The sequence below is a fragment of the Stegostoma tigrinum genome, chromosome 29 (assembly GCF_030684315.1).
Source record: "Stegostoma tigrinum isolate sSteTig4 chromosome 29, sSteTig4.hap1, whole genome shotgun sequence".
NCBI classification, from domain to species: domain Eukaryota; kingdom Metazoa; phylum Chordata; class Chondrichthyes; order Orectolobiformes; family Stegostomatidae; genus Stegostoma; species Stegostoma tigrinum.
In genome coordinates this window covers 34,178,110-34,195,720 of record NC_081382.1, presented here as the reverse complement: position 1 = coordinate 34,195,720, position 17,611 = coordinate 34,178,110, and the positions used below count along the sequence as shown (strand labels likewise).

Below are 17,611 nucleotides of genomic sequence, written 5' to 3'. Positions count from 1 at the left end.
TCGCAAGGGAAGTGCCACTTACTTGATGCTGTTATATTCCTTTTCATGGATTCTCATCTTACTGCATGGAGAGGGTCGGGTATTCCATTAGACGTAGGAGCAGAAATTAGGCCATTTGACTCATTGAGACTGCTGTGCTATTCATTCATGGCTGACAAGTTCCTCAATCCCTTTCTCCCTGTAACCCTTGATAATCAAGAACCTATCTATTGGTTTTAGATGTACTCAATGACCTGGCTTTCACAGCCTTCTGTGGCTGAAGTTTCTCCTTATGTCCGTTCTAAAAGGTCCCTTTACTCTAAAGCTGTGCCCTCGGGTCCTAGACTCTCCTACCAATGGAAGCATCTTTCCAACTTCCGCTTTGTCCAGTTTCAATTCACTTTGTAAGTTTCAATCAGATCACCCCTCATCCTTCTAAACTCTAATGAGTACAGTCCCAGAGTTCTGAAACATTCCTCATATGTTAGGCTTTCCATTCCTGGGACCATTCTCATGAACCTCCCCTGAACTCGCTCCAGGGCCAGTACATTCTTCCTGTGACATGGGGCCCAAACTGCAATCAATATTCCAAATGTGGCCTGATGAGAATCTTATATTCAAGTCCTCTCAAAATAAATGCCAACATTGCATTTGCCTTCCTGACTACTGACTCAACCTGCAAGTTTACCTTGAGAGAATCCTGGATGAGAACTCCCCATCCTCTTTGCACTTTAGACTTATTTTCTCCCCATTTAGAAAATGGTCCATGGTTTTGTTCTTATCAAAGTGCATGACCTTCCACTTTCCCCACATTGTACTCCATCTGCCACTTTGCCCACTTTCCTAACCTGTCCAAGTCCTTCTGCAGAGATGGTAGGAACTGCAGATGCTGGCAAATTGGAGATAACCAGATGTTGAGCTGGATGAACACAGCAGGCCAAGTAGTACCCGAAACATCAGCCTTCCTAATCCTCTGATGCTGCTTGGCCCGCTGTGTACATCCAGTTCTACACCTTGTTATTTCAAGTCCTTCTGCAGCCTTGTTTTCCTCAATACTACTTGTCCCTCCACCTTTATATGTGTATCATCTGCAAACTTAGCCAGCATGTCCACAGTTCCTTCATTTAGATCATTAATGTAAAAAGTGAAGAGTTGTCCCAGCACAAACCCTTGCGGCACATCACTCGTCACTGGCTGCCATCCTGAGAAAGGCCCCTTTATCCCTAATCTCTGCTTTCTGCCAGACAGCCAATCTTCTATCCATGCTAGCACCTTACCTCTAACACCGTGGGCCCTTATCTTACTCAGCAGTCTCCTGTGAGGCACCTTGGTAAAGGTGGTCTTGAAGTCCAGGTAGATAACATCCATTGGTTCTCCTTGGTCTACCTTGCCTGTTACTTCCTCAAAGAATTCTAGCAAATTGTCAGGCATGACCTCCCCTTGATGAAAACATGCTGACTTTGCCCTATGTTACTATACAATAACCAAATATTCAGAAATCTCATCCTTTACAATGAACTCCAAAATCTTGCCCGCTAGAGGTTAGGCTAATTAGTCTGTAACAATTGTGGCAGGAGTTCTCAACTCATGATGGTAAGGTTGACAGGCAGATGTCAGACTGTCAACATTTTCAAGGACCAGTTCCATCTCCCCAAAACGCTTGCCAAATGTGTGGTTAGAGCAACTTGCTTTTATGTCATTCCTGTCCAAAGACACAGCTGTACCCTTTCTGCCTGAATCAGGCAAAAGTGTGGCAGTTGAGGACTTTAAGAAGTTCACCCTCCCCAAAGGAAAAATTTGCATGCTTTGACCTTTTTCCAGTTTTTTGCTGAAATGAAACATCAACCCCAAATGCTGCTCATGCTAGTTTGAATGAACGTTTGCACTTTGCATCCTGTCCTCTCAACATATTCAGAATTTCTCTAGTATACTTCTGTATGCCATTCTTGAGGAATAACAGGAGCTGATGACTGCCAAGGCCATCTCCAACTCGTGAGGGTTGGTTCTTGACTGTATGGGTTGACATTAAAGGAAGAGGCAAGGTAAATTCCAAGAAAACTCTCTCATCGCCACAACTTCTCAGATGCTTGTTTAAAATGCCATCCTGTCTTGTGCACACAGCTTAGTTTCAATGTTATAATTTTCTCTATGCTTTTTAAATCGTCAAACTGCTTCTGAGATGAGGGAAATTATTCATTCAGTCCTGCAACAAAAGTTTGGAAGGCAAAGTATTATTTTCAGTCCTCAGCACAAATGCCTCATCTTAGTAATTTATTGAAATTAAACGTTGGTGTTATATTTGATCCTGTGATAAGGTTCTGATAATCAATATTTTTGCCTCCCTTGCTACTGAAACCCTTACTGATGGATTTGTTGTCACAGGTTTGATCAGAATTAGTGTGACTGCTAGACAAACTAAGCAGAGGCAAAATTTGATTGGAGGAAGAGTGGCAAAAAAATTGAATAAGTTCTTAATAAGTTTACACATGTAAGCAAACTTCAGGACAGAATGGTGTTTTGCTACTGATGTACAAATCTCATAAATGCATGTACATTGTCACTGCAGTTTTTTGAGATGGTGAATGTTTCTCAGTGTTTGTGTCAGTTTTGCAATTACATATATCTGTATAGTCCACTCAAACTGAACTAGCAAATATCAATATCAGAGCAAGTTACATTAAATTATCCATGTAGATAGTGTATAAAATAATCTGGTAACCATGCCTGAAATACTGGTACATTGCTGAGCCATATCACTCTGCACTTTTATTCCATGTAGAAAATCTAATTGTGCAGAACTTTTCATACTATCACAAAATATTCAGTTTTAAAAGTTAAATGCAAGGATAAAAGGATTTGCCTTTATCAACTGCCTCATCCTTGACACGGACATAAACATTCCCATTCATCAAGCATAATATTCATTATTAGTATATTGACAAAGCTGGGCTTTGAGAACAACATAAAATCTACTGTGATTAGGCGTCTATTATAAAAATAGAGCAAGACAAGTGCTTGACTGAAACAACTTGTTCCTCTTCCCTTATCAAACCTCGGGTTTGTGATCCATTTTGGTCGTGCACCGCACAGGGTATAAAACATCAAAAAACCCAACTGTCACATTAGCAATTGTTTTTCACCTGCTATATTTACTTTTCACCATTAGTTTCCCAATATCCACAATTTAGTACCTTCCTTGTATAAAAATAGTAACCACATGAAAGTACAGCACTGGAACAGGCACTTTGGCCTACCAAGCGTGTGCTAACACACACCATTTCTAAACTACTAACCTTTTGCCTTCATGTGGCCCATATCCCTCTATTCCCTGCCTGTTCTCGCATGTCAGTTTTTCCTTATTTCTGTGAACTGTAATGGGAAAAGAACATTTTTGAAACCAAGGATGTCTGGAGGGTTACTGCCTAGTTTTGAAAAGCAGCTAACCTGACAGTGTCCTTAAACGTTTCACAGAGCTACAAGTTCCAGCAGGAGTCAAGATGTGGTTTACAAACAAAAAAAGTTGCATACAAAAGGAGTTTTGGATGACAACAAATAGCTGATCAAGAACAAGTCTTTATCTGCCAACCACAATGTGGGGCCCTAGCTCTTCAGCTCAGAAGTTCTTGCTGTTTTTTTTGCAGTAAGAAGTTACTTTAAGCCTGTAGAAATTTTTTCCCCCTCCAGCAATTAGCATGAGCCATGACTGTTAAGTTGAGACTTATTACAAATGTGAATCAGTCATCTGCACCTTGTGCAAATCTGTGAAAACAGCTGGAGAAAGACCACTTGAGAAGCAATGTTCTGGTCAGCACAAGAACCAACTCAGCAAATTGGTGAATTGAGATAACTGAACTGCTTTCCCAGTTTCCTCTGTCCATAACATCATTTTTCCACATTTGTGCAAGGGGACTGTATGAGGGAATCAGTTTAATTAGTCAAGTTTATGCTGATAATTCATAATTGTTTACCTGTAGCTAGGGTCTGTTTACTTGCAATAAGTTGAAACCTGGTTTATGTTAGCCTAGGTGTAAAAGTCAGGTAACGAATTTACTTATTTTTAAAAAAATCTTTACTAACCCAGTGAGGTGTGACACTTGTTCAAATTGACATTCTAAGTTGAATATCTGGTTCACTTAAATGAGTACTTGATCTTCAGCAAAACTTTCCATTCAGTTCTACTTTTTTTCAATGTTTTAATAATGATTTAAAAGGATTTTGTTAAGTTTACATGATTAATTGATCTGAGATTATTAATAAACTTGACAATAAACTTTATAATATAGACAATAATATACATATCTCATACAAGACTGATACAGATCAATAACTGTCTTCTTCGAAGACATTAAAAGCATTTGTAATTTAAGAAAATACATACAGAAATAGAATTAGAGCTTCCATAAAACAATACAATTTATATAAGAACAAGAACATATCAGATTTTTCAAAAGGAGTACAATAGTTTGAATGAATATTCTGGCACTGAGGATGCTGTAAGACAACACATGCTTTGATTAAAAAAGAGTACATCCTTCAACATACTCAGTTTTCAAAGTTTTAATCTATTTAGTTGCCATCGAACATGCAATTTAGAAGTATTTTAATAAAAATGTTTCAGATGACAGCATAACATTTGCTATTCTCCAACACAGCGAGAGAGGGGGGAACCCAATATATTTATTTTCGATTAACAATCAAAAATCAAAATTGACTTGAATGTTTTGTTGGTAGGCACACAAACCTTTAAATGTTGTGAGGATACAAATCTAATGCAACAACTTTTCAGAATTCTTGAAGTGGTAATATTGGAATGGATTAAGAAATTTCTTAAGTATTAAAATGTTAATTTTTGTATAACCATTAAGAATCATAAGTTGCTCTGACATTTCACTTCAAGACAGTCTGAACGGCAGGTAAATTTGAAGGAAGCTTGCTAGTATCTAAAAGGCTGATGAAAGTAACATCAACATCAAGTGGAGAGCTAATAGGCAAGTTTTTATCCACAGTAAAACTGCATCAAAAGAAAGTTAACAGTTCTAGCTTTTTTTTGGAAAAGAGACTAGATAGGCTGAAATGAGACTGGATAATGGTGCACACATTTATGAATGACATAGGTAAGACAGAAAGAAATAAACATTTCTACTTAGTAGAGGGTTCAACAACCAACGGACATGGATTTAAAATAAGGGGAAGAGATTTAGAGGCATTTTGAAGAAACCCCCAGCCAGAGGGTGGTGGCTATCTGGAACCCACTGCCTGAAAGGGTGGCAGAAGGGTGGCAGAAGTGAGATCCTTCACATGTTAATATTTAGACGAACAATTGAAATGCCATAGCATACAAGGCTATCGGCTAAATGCTGGGAAATGGGATTAAAGAGAAGACCAGCATGGACACATTGTTCAAGGGCTTTTTCCTCCATGCTGTAAAACTGAAATAAAACTGTAGAGTATTTGGGAACCAGATATGATTTAAAAAGAAAACAGGTTACTCAAAGCATATTGATAGTTATGATTTATAATATATTAATGAGATGAATTTCTATGCAAGTTTTTTTTTGTTTTAATGATTCTTGAATCATACAGTTCTCTTCCTTTTGAAAGAGGACTTAAATATACTTGTTCCAAAACTGGAAATATACAGAACAAACCTACTGGCACCGTAAAACGCAGCCTTTTAGAAGGGTCGGTTATAGTGGCAAAAACTAAATACCACTAGTAATCAACATAAAAGAACACAATGTCTCAAAGGGGGATAGGGGTAGATGAAATTTTCAGCTGGAATTCTGAACATCAGAATGAATGAGAGTTTTAAGAAAAAAATCAGCCTTTACTTTTTGTTCTCACAAACGTAGTAAAGATTAAGCAACTTTGCAAAAACTCAGTATAAAATTTACAGAAAAACAAACATAGTTCTTACTTCAATATTAAATTCATGAATAAAATGAATTTCTGAGGTGAACAATCTAAATGATGAACAGAAGAGTCACAGGTCATTTAATGAGATCATAGAAGGTCCATTTCCCTTTGACCCAAAAAAGCCAATGTTAAATCAGAATTCACAAATGAAATTGGTCATTCTCATGATGTTCTGATTAGTGTACTTACAGAAACTTTGTTTGATAATGTACCCTTTTAAAATCCTAATTTATACCTTTCCTAGCCAGTTTATTACTGTATCTTCACTAACATAATTCTACTTCATTTGTAAATTGTATACTATTTTCAATGTTGGACCATAATGGTACATTTATACAAATTCTGGGTCCAAAATCTCTTACCTTCCCCTTGATCTATACGTATTAACTCCTAAATTCAAGAGATCCGATTTGCCACTCGATTTAGTCTATTCCTTCAAGCCTGTAAGTTGTTTTCTAGCTTTCCTCTTTTGAAAAATACTGAAAGCTCAGTGACTTTGTTGGTTGTTTGTTAATATGGTATATGGTTAATATGGTTAATATGGTATGACGTATTAATGGTGCATTAATCTCAATGTCAGTTCACAGTGATCACCATTAGATGCTAAGGAACGTTAAAGTAAAGTCCTTTCAATTTGAAGTGTCAATACAACTCCTCAAATCTGTACATTATAACTGAATGATCCAAAATGGTTGTTTGCATATTTTCTTGTGAACATGGTTTTGTGCACCTTAGAAATTAATCCAAAAGGCAAGACAACAAAATAATTTAACTCCATTGTCTTAAAACACATTTATAAGGGAATAGCTGGAGAAATACTTAGCCTCTAAATGTTCATTTCATTTTAACACTATTTCAATTTAGTAAGGAATACGAACAAGATTATACAACATCAGAAAGATCCACATGTTATAGGACTCAATTACTCTCTCACATGAGGCAAAGTTAATTATTGGGATTTATAATTCGTCTCATTTAATATTTTCATTTGTGTTCTCATAGCATTGAGGGATATGGTTAGGCCTGATAAAACACATCTAGCTCATCTGAATATTGTTCCCGCACGTTCTTCAAGATACATTGTGAACAAAAGGTGAGGTAGCAGGATTGGGTCAGATTGGAATTTTGACTGCTACAACTGAGGAAAAGTCCACTAGTGGAGATGGTGTCAGACCAGTAAGAGAAAACGAAAGGCTATTATTGTTAAGCAGTCTATCCCCCGACATCAGCTGCAAATGGGACTGGCATGGCAATACTGACTACGACAATTCCAGGCACCTTTTAAGCACGTGGTGATATATGTAGGGATCTTACGCACTCTACTTTGGAATATGATGGTCAGAGTGCCCTTAAATGGTAACAATTTCTCAACATTTTTCGTACAAAATCCCCTCGAACTAAGAGGATGAATCCGAAGTCATATCTATTCAAGTTTTAATTCACACTAATAATTCACACTATTACAAAGGTTCTAGTGGATGCTACTTCAGCATCCATTAGTTCCTCTATATCACACATTTGTATGAAATTTTTAGTTTAATACAATGTATCAAAGCATTCATAACAGCACAAATCAGACAAAAATTGACAAAAGAGATAAAGGAGGTGATGCTCAAAGAAAGTGCTAAGAAGTAGTCTTTAATTCTTGTCTTAAGAGGAGGAGACAGTGAGGGACAGATTTAAAGGACTGCGCTATACAGAGTTGAGCCTGACCAGAAAAAATAAATGCCTGCGATGGTGAGGAAGACCGAGTCCAGAAAGTATCAAAGGTGGGCAAATGTACAATTTTGATACGGCTGTAGGGCTGGGAGAAATTGCAGAGGATGGGTGAATGGGTCTTGATTTTCCCTTCGTTAATTTTTCAACAAGAAAATCTCTTTCTTTCTTAAAAAAAACTTATTACTTTAAGAGATAGTAGGAACTGCCGACGCTGGAGAATCTAAGATAACAGGATGTAGAGTTGGATGAACTCTGGGAGCCAATCACCATCAGAAGAGCAGGAAAGCTGACGTTTTGGGTCTGGACCCTTCTTCAGAAAAGTGCATTTAGTAGACTGCACTTCAGAAGAAGGGTCCAGATCCCAAATGCCGGTTTCCTGCTCCTCTGATGCTGCTTGTTCTGCTGTGTTCATCCAGCTCTATACCTTGTTAAATCATTTTACTTTAAATTTGCATTTTCTACTCTATGGCCAAGCATGAAAAACATGCATTTCTATAGTAACTTTAACATAACATATCCTAAGATAAAAAGTTTACAAATAAAATGGACCGGTACAGTGTCCTTTTTAGTTGATATCGATAATAGTAATGGTTGGAAATTAGGTTGAGGTACAATTCAACCGAAAGCCAACTGTGTCATTTGACATGGACTTTCCCTTTCCTTGGCCAGCAGTGAACTGACTCAAACAGATGTTGGGTAGGAGTAAACTTCTGGTAAACACAGCACTTAGAATTGTAATTGCTTTAATAATTATCTCTAAAGGCCACACATAAAGTACTCACTTGGGAGTTTGTTTTTTGGCTTATGGGATCTCAAAATTACGATTCTAGGATATTCAATAGGATTCATGGCAGTGTACATTTTGTAAGTCTGTAGTCAAACTGTATTCATGATTTGCTTTTAAATAAAAGGCACAATGTAAAAATCTGTAAAAAAGTGGTTCATCTTTTCTTGGTTCCCTGTAACATCCTTTAATAAGTCAGCTTTTTTCTAATTGTTACTTAGTTCATCACGATTTTCGATTTTCCCTTTTAAAAAGGAACGTTCCTACCAGTGACACTGCAATTTGTGTGCAGGGTGCAAAATTTTGCATTAGTTAAATTCAGTTGATATCTTGATAAAAATTGTGATAATTGTGTTTTTATTCTCCTAGTGGGCAACTGTACTGAAATGGGCAAGGGACAAAGACGTAAGCCACAAAAACAGCAGCTTCCGTTCTCTCAAGTGAAGTCCTATCAAAGTCAATTGGGCACAATTCAACAGGATTGTGGAATCACCCTTTAAATCATAATTGCTCAATTTCTGTTTTTGGCTGGTTATGGCTGCATTCCACATTGGAATACTGATGACAAAGCACACCCATATAGTTTACATTACCATCAATAATCTCTCTGAGAGAAAGTGAAAGTAGTTATTAAACCCTTGCATAAAGTATTATACCAGTACTTAAATATTAAAAATACACAAATACCTGAATATTCATGGCTAATCCTAGCCTTATCTTCAAACAATAGTAAGAAATCAGACTTTTACCCTTGTAGTTTAAGGCATCACCTGCATTGTAGTCACTGTCTGACAATGTTATTCTCTAGATGCCTGACACCTATTAGGCAGATCTGCTACTGGAGTTCCAGTTGGTGAACTGTAATGCCACAAGTCATTTCTCTTTTTGAAAATGGATTTTCTTTGCAGCTGTTAAATCACTTTCAAAGATGTTTTACCGTTGAATTCACCATAGGTTACTCAGAATTTTGCAAGAAAGGAAAAGGCAGTTGTCATAAAACAACATATTTTAACTAGTCAGTATTGTTGAAAGCATTGAAGATGATGGCTATGCAACACTGCTTGTAGAACATGGGGTACTTCGGGTGCTACTGATGCTGTGATTAGTGCTGCTGTTCTCAGATGTAGGTGGATTAGTGAAAACAGGCTGCTTTTTTTCAGAAGGACCTACAAGGTAGAAATAAGTAACAAACTAGTAATCAAAATTTCATCAACACAACAGTGTCATAGACCTGCATACAGATTTACAGTGCTCCCTTATTCATCTCCATAAAAGTTGTGACCAGTGCTAAGTTAACCTAACATTCATTCATAAATACATACAAACGTTACCAGTAAGCCTAATCAACACTAGAATTGATTTTGCAGTTTGGTTTAGACTTAATACCCAGCTATAAATGTAAACCTAGCCAACTTCATATTGAGCTGATTATGCATAAATTTAGTGAAGTGAGCTTAATCTTTTAAAAATATAATCATCCACTTGAGCAACATTATCTGGTGCAATAAGTTAGCTTTATTTGAAAAGGGAACAGGCAATAAAGTTTAATTGAAATTTAAAGGGACTGGTTATAGCTGAGGCCTCAAAAGTACTAACAGTTCTTAAAAAATAACGTTGAGAGGGGTTAAACAATATATGATTAAAATAAATTAAATGGAAGGAAACCCTGTGTGGGAAGGAAATCCACTGTGGAACACAAACCCGAATCTGGGCAAAAGTGATGGATGATATAACCCTCCAGTCCCAGCAACATCCTGGTAAATCTTTTCTGAACCCTCTTCAATTTAATAATTTCCTTCCTATAGCAGGATGACCAGAAACTGTACACTGTCCTGTATACAGTACTTCAAAAGTGGCACAATGTCCTTGGAAAGATAACACAAAGAACATCCAGATTCCTGACGTAGCTCGCTGATGGGATTGTCAAGTGGGAGGCCAATTAGTGGTCAGAGGTAATTGCCGCCATCAAGTTAAGGATGATGCACATGGGCTGGAGAGCCAACTGGATGCCCTCCAATCGTGACACATCTGAGTCAAGAGCTGCCAATGTAGACAGGACAGAATGAATGTGGCTCCAATCACAGATAAGCTCTGATCACTTTTTTTGAAATATAAAAATAGAAAGAGCCTACAACTGACAGGCCAGCTTCAATGAAATGGTAACTCTCCACAGAGCAGCTTGAGGCTATAGCTTAGTTGTTTATATTGTAACAGCTGGGGATTTAAAAAGTCTGCTGGAGCAATCATCTTCCAGTCTGCCATCAGGAGCCAGTCTCCTCTGATTGGCCATATTTTGGTGATCATAGGGAGCCTAGATTTTGGCTGTAAATTTCAGTTGGTGAGGACGTTGTTATATTTATCTTCATTTGCAACCTGCTGCTTGTAGACAGGTGGCTTTTCAGACCTGTCCTTCTCGAAAATGACATGGAGCATGTCATTCTACCAAATCAGATCAACTTTCCATCTAGTAGTGGGAAATTCCTGGCTAATCTGCCACCAGTGCTGCTCCAACAACCTTTGAAAATCTGGGTTTTAGTATCTGAAAATCAGAGAGGGCGTGCAGCAAATGGAGAGTAAAAACTATAGGTAAAATATCAAATTATCAGTTTCTATAGTATAAATAATAAATCTAAGTTGGTACTCACGAGTGTGTGAATAGATATACCACAAAGCTGCAATCAGAAATGCTCCAATGACAAATGCACCAAATGCAATTCCTAATGCAGCTGACATTCCCAATCCCTGGAACACTGGAGGATCTAAAACATAACAAGGGCTCAATTAGAATCAGGTTACAAAATCTGAACTACCCCAGGCTAAAGCAAAATATTCTGGTCTTCTAAAGAGACACATATATATCAGATTCAAACCGTTAAGTAGAAAGTGTACTAACTCAACTGTTGGTTTTAGAAACTTGGTTTGCAAAATAAAACGTTTTCATTCTGTAAATCAAAAGAATTATTTTATCATTGACACTTCAAACCTCAAAATAAGACCATAAAATGTGGGAGCAGAAGTAGGCCATTTGACCCACCAAGTCTGCACTGCCATTCAATGAGATCATGTCTGATTCTCAACTCCAATTCCCTGTCATTTACCCATAACTCTTGATTTCCTTGATTGATTAAACATCTGTCTATTCTAATATACTTAACAACCCACTGCTATAAAGAATTACACAGATTTACTACCTTCAGAGAAGACATTCTTCATCTCCGTCCTAAGCGGCTAATTCTGAGATTATATCCTTTGGTCCTGGACTCTCCCACAAGAGGAAAAATCCCCACAACATTTACCCTGTAAAGCCTCCTAAGAATCTTTTATGCTCCAATGCAGGTCACTCTTCATTCTGCTAAAGTGCAATAAGTACAAGCTGAACTTATTCGATCTCTCCTCATAAGAAAATCCCTCCATATCTAGGTTCAGCCCAGTGAAATTTCTCTGGACTGTCCCCAATGTCAGGACACCTTTCGTCAATAAAGAAAACCAAAATCATTCACAGCACAATATTTTATTTGTGTACTCCATTACCTTTGAAATAAAGGCCAACATTTCATTTGTCTTTCCTACTATTTGCTAAACCTGTTATACTAACTTTTGAGATTCATGCATGAGGATGCCAAATCCCTCTGTAGCTTTCTCCATTTAAGTAATGTTTAGTTCTTCTACTCTTCCTTCCAAGGCGCATAACCTCACATTTTCCCACGTTATAGTCCACATGTCAAGCTTCTGCCCACTCTTAACCCTTATCCTTTAAAAACAGCTTATATTTATATATTCTGTCGTTTTGACATTACAAGATGCACTGAGATGCTTCTCGGGAACATTATTAAACAAAACTTGACAGCAAGTCACATTGTTACAAATTATCAAAACCCTGGTAGAACAGTTCATTTTAAAGGTGGGAGAGTAAGTTGTGAAGAGGACATAAACAAGTTACTAAATGGATACAAATAGTTCAAATGAGCAGACAGGAAGAATAAAAAAGAAGCGTTTTCTAAATAGTGAGAGATTGCAGAACTTCAAGATGCAGAACAATCTGGGTATCCTCGCTGATAAATCTCAAGAGACCATCAAGGAGGCACAGCAAGTAATCTGGAAAATTGCCACAATGTTATAGTTTATAGCAAAGGGAATTGAATGCAAAAGAAGGATGGTTATGCTTCAGCTATACAGGACAGCACTGAAATCACATCGAAGTAGGCCATTTGCTCCATCGAGTCTGTGCCACCACCCATAGAAAGATGGTTGATCCGGCATTTCTCACTTCTGCTTTTCTGCCCTTTTCCAAATACTTCATAACATCAAGTTACATGAAATATCATGAGCTAACATATATTGGAGTAATTTATAACAGTGAATATTGTATTTTAATAACCTGTATAGGTAACCCTTAGGGCCCCCAGTGATCAAAAATACATCTGTTTAGCCTTAAATATACACAAGGACTCTGCCCCCATAGCTCTCTGCAGCCAGGAGTTCCAAAGACTTTCAATCCTCAGAGGAGTGACTCCTCCCTGACTTGGTCTTAAATTGGCGTCCCTTTATTCTGAGGCTATTCCATCTGGTCCTGGATTCTCCCATGATGGGAAAAAATCTTCCCTTCAGCACAGCATTTACCCTATCAAGCCTCTTAAGTTTTAATGAGATCATCTCTCATTCGTCTAAACTCTAGTGAGTACATCCCAAACTATTTACCTGTGTATAGTTATGATTTCTATTTGAAGAAGGATGCAAATGCAGAGGTTTAATAGACTAATACCTGTAATGGACATGTTATCTGATGGAGGAAAGATAGGCAAAGCCCATCTCTAATGCAGTTTAGAAGAATAAGAGGTGACTTGATCGAAACATACAAGATCCCGAAGGATCTTAACAAGGTGCATGTGGAAAGACTGATTTTCTAGTGGTGAGTCTAGAAATTAGGTCTGTTTTAAAACAAGGGTTAACCCCTTCAACATAAAAGAGAATTTTTCTCAGGGTTCAGTCTATGGAGCTCAAAAGTTAGTCGAAGAGTCATCTTTGAATATTTTGAAGGCAGGGGTTGGTAGATTTTTGATAGACAAGGTGATTTAAAAAGTTAAGGATAGACAGAATATGGAGTTCTGGATGTGAGTTTGCTCGCTGAGCTGGAAGGTTAGTTTTCAGACGTTTCGTCACCATTCTAGGTAACATCAACAGTGAGCCTCCGACAAAGCACTGGTGTTATGTCCTGCTTTCTATTTATCTGGTTAGGTTTCCTTGGGTTGGTGATGTCATTTCCTGCCATCCATCCCCTGAGAAAAAGAACAGGAAATGACATCACCAACCCAGGAAATGACATCACCAACCCAAGAAACCTAACCAGATAAATAGAAAGCGGGACATAACACCAGCGCTTTGTTGGAGGTTCACTGATGATGTTACCTAGAATGGTGATGAAACGTCTGAAAACTAACCTTCCAGCTCAGTGAACCAGCTTACATCTGGAACAAAATAAAGACCCACTCTCTTGTGGACCAAGAGGAGGAGAGTGCTGCCTTGGAGGTGAAAGGACGACGTTGGGTTGGCTGTGCACCCTTGCGACCAGTGGATCTTAATGCTGGCTTCGGCCTAACTCTGGTTTTAGGGAGCAGCCAACCTGCAATGATGGCTGCGGCAAGTGCTTGTGCCCCAGGTCAGGGGGTCCGGAACACCATCTGTGTTTCCGTAAAGAAGGTGGATGAAGGTGAACCTGTGGATCGCACCTTCTTCGTGAAGAGGGTCCTGTTAGACTGTTGTGGGTTCGCTGCTGCGGACATTTACTGCCTGCAGGATTTCCCCGGAGAAGGTTTTTACAACGTGACCTTCAGGAGTGCCAAGCTTTGCGAACGCTTTCTGGAGGTTTTCAAGGAAAAAGGAGGTGAGGGGCCCCTTCTCTGTATTGACCACTGTCCTCCTGTTTGTGATGCCTGCGCAGAGGAGCCGTATGGTGACTGTACACATGTACAACCCGCATGTGCCAGCAGTTGATGTCCTGACCTTCCTCGGAAGGTACGTGAAGGTGGAAGGGGACCTAAGTGACATCATGGAGCCCTTTGGCATCTGGACGAGTAAGAGGCAGGTCAAGGTGACGCTGAGGATGGGCGTGGACAGGAATGGCATACACCCACCGTTCAGCTTCGCGATCGGCAGGAGCAAGGGCTACCTAACCTATGCAGGGCAACCTAAAGTCTGCCATGCCTGTGGTAGGTCAGGTCACGTGGCGGCCGACTGCAAAGCCACCATCTGCAGGGAGGAGGGACACCTTGCAAAGGATTGCCCACAAGAGAAAAGCTGCAACCTTTGCGGGGAAGCGGGCCACCTCTATAGGGCATGCCTGCAGCGGGGGAACACCTACGCCCAGGTCGCCGGCAGGGGCAATGCGGGGCCAGCTCCCCCCGGAGGAGAGGAAGGCACCAGGGCCCAGCAACGACCCCACTAATGTGCAGGAGGGCCAGGTCGTGCAGGATGGCCCAGCCCCGCAGGATGGGCCCGAGGCCAGCAAAGCACCCCTGCAGGTTCCGCTCCCCCCCCACCCTCAACAACCCGGAGTCGATGGAGGCGGCGACAGGTGACCCGGGGAGTGGACAACGGTCCGGAAAGCGAAGAGGAAGGTGCGCCGACGGGCCCAGGAACCGCAACCATCAGGCGGGAAGAGGCAGCTGCAGGGGGGGCTATAAGAGCTCCTCTGACAAGGGGGATTCGGAGAGGGCCCGCCCAAAGCTGAAGTTAAAGATCTCGAGGGAGAAGGAAAGCAGCACCCGGCTTCCAGGTGACGGGTGGTGTCCCGAGGCTCCCTCTGACACCCAGTCAAGTGCTGCTGGGGCACTGGAGGGCCCCCCAGAACTTCCAGGCGGGAAGGAGGAAACAGCGCGTCCCCAGCCTGACCCGGAGCCGGACGCTCCTGCCTCCGCACCCCTGACGGGGGGGATGCCACCCGGAAGGCAGCACGGACGGTTTCCTGAGCCCAGAGAGCATCCAGCAGTTAGCCTGGGCAATGGGCATGAAGGAACAGATGGAGGGGCTGGACTTTGGGAGGGTACTGCGGTCACTGCCCACAATGGGGGTACGAGTTGCGAGCATTAATGTGCGCAGTGTCAGGTCCACCGCAAGATGTGAATCCACGTTGGCCTACCTGACCACCATCGAGGCGGACCTCCTGTTTCTGCAGGAGTGCGGGATACCGCACCTAGGCAGGTACGGGAAATGGTCCGGCGCCTGGACCTGTGGGGATCTGGTCGGGGGGTAACGACTGTCGCTCCTCGGGCCTGGCTATTCTGCTGCGGGGGCGCAACTTCACCATCTCTCAAGTTCAGGAGGTGGTGGGGGGGCGCCTCCTGGTGGCTGACGTCACCTACAGGAACGCTCCCCTGAGGCTGATCAACGTGTATGCCCCAGCGGTACAGAGCGAGCGGTTGGCCGTCCTGGAGCGGCTTCCACCCCTGCTGGCTACGTCCAGGCCGGTCATCCTAGGCGGAGACTTCAACTGCATCATCGATGCAGATGGAAGATTCGGCGTGGGGAGTCAACTGGACGTCACGTCCAGATTCCTGATGGGCACGGTGAAGGACGCCAAGCTGCTCGATGTCTTCAGCACCCCTGCAGACGGAGCGCAGCGGAGGTACACCTGGTCGCGGCCAGACGGGTCTATCCGCTCAAGGATAGACTTCCTGTTTGTGTCACGGGCGTTCTCGGTCGGGTCCACCGGCGTCAAGCCGGTGTTCTTCTCTGACCACTGCCTCCTGCTGGCCGACTGTCACTTACAGGACGACCAGCCGGCCGGCAAGGGGACGTGGAAGCTCAACACGACTCTGTTGACCCCAGAGAACGTCGAGGAGCTTAAGAGGGAGTACGCTGGTTGGAGAACTGTGAAACCCCTCTTGAATCTCCAGCCGACTGGTGGGAGACGGTGAAGGAGAACATCAAGAGGTTCTTTGTCCTCAAGGGTGTTCAGAAGGCAAGAGAGAGGCGGGGAAAGCTGTCGCGACTCCGGAAAAGGGTGCAGAACCTGCTCCTTCTGCAGTTGATGGGGGTCAATGTCACGGAGGACCTCCGCGAGGTGAGGGGCCAGCAAGCCTTGCTCTTCGCCACGGAGGCCTCCCGGATAATCTTCTGGTCCAGGGTCTGCTCCGTGGAGCAGGACGACAGTGCTCGCATTTCTTCTTTCAGAAGGTGCACAAAGAGAGCTCTGTGCTTAGCCGGCTGAAGGAGGACGATGGCTCGGTGACGTCGTCTCGGCCCGACATTTTGAGGATCAGCAGATCCTTCTATGCTGGACTGTACGACATGAAGCCCACGGACAGCACGGCCTCCGAGTTGTTCCTGTCGTCTATCACGGAGGTCTTAGACGACGGCACGAGGGAGTGGCTGGACCGGCCGATATCCCTGGACGAGCTGACCAGAGCCCTCAAGTCCTTGGACAGGAATAGGACTCCCGGAAGCGATGGCTTACCGGTCCAGCTGTATTCCGCTCCGTGGGGCCTGATTGGCCAGGACCTGCTGGAGGTGTACGATAGTGCGCTTCGGGCAGGGGAAATGTGCAAGTCCATGAGGAAAGGCATCATCGCCCTCATTTACAAGAGGAAGGGGGAGAGGGAAGAAATTAAGAATTGGCATCCCATTTCACTTTTGAACGTGGACTACAAAATCCTGGCCAAGGTCATAGCCAACCGGGTCAGGTCTGTCCTGGAGTCAGTGATTCACCCTGACCAAACCTGTGCTGTGCCAGGCAGGAAGATTGCTGAGAGCCTCGCGCTTATCAGGGATATGATCGCCTCCGTACAGGACAGGCGGGTGGACACTTGCCTCGTCAGCCAGGACCAAGAGAAGGCCTTCGACAGGGTCTCTCATGCTTACATGAAGGACGTCCTCTCCAAATTGGGGTTCGGGGAGGGCATCCGCAATTGGATCTGGCTGCTCTACGTCAACATCGTTAGCGCAGTCTCGATCAACGGGTGGGAACTGGACAGTTTTCCTGTCAGATCTGGAGTCAGGCAGGGCTGCCCGCTCTCTCCTGCCTTGTTCGTGTGCCTTGTGGAGCCCTTCGCCGCATCCATCAGGAAGGACGTGAGCCTGAAGGGCGTGACTATCCCAGGCAGCGGAGGCCTTCAGGTCAAGACCTCCCTGTACATTGACGACGTCGCCGTCTTCTGCACCGATCGTCGGTCGGTGAGTAGACTGTTGGACGTCTGAGGCCAGTTTAAACTGGCCTCG

At 42.3% G+C, this 17,611-nt stretch overlaps 1 protein-coding gene across 3 annotated transcripts in view; it reads right to left on the bottom strand.

Annotated features, from left to right (window-relative positions):
* Positions 1-4,226: 4,226 nt before the first annotated feature.
* Positions 4,227-17,611, bottom strand: part of LOC125465406 (transforming growth factor beta receptor type 3-like) — a 141,639-nt gene continuing 128,254 nt past the window's right edge. For all 3 annotated transcript variants that reach the window (XM_059638415.1, XM_059638413.1, XM_059638414.1), the window contains 2 exons: positions 11,044-11,157; positions 4,227-9,564 (listed from right to left, as the gene is read on the bottom strand). In XM_059638415.1, the coding sequence (XP_059494398.1) occupies positions 9,446-9,564; positions 11,044-11,157 (233 nt within the window). In that variant the 3' untranslated portion in view covers positions 4,227-9,445. The remainder of the gene's footprint in view (positions 9,565-11,043; positions 11,158-17,611) is intronic.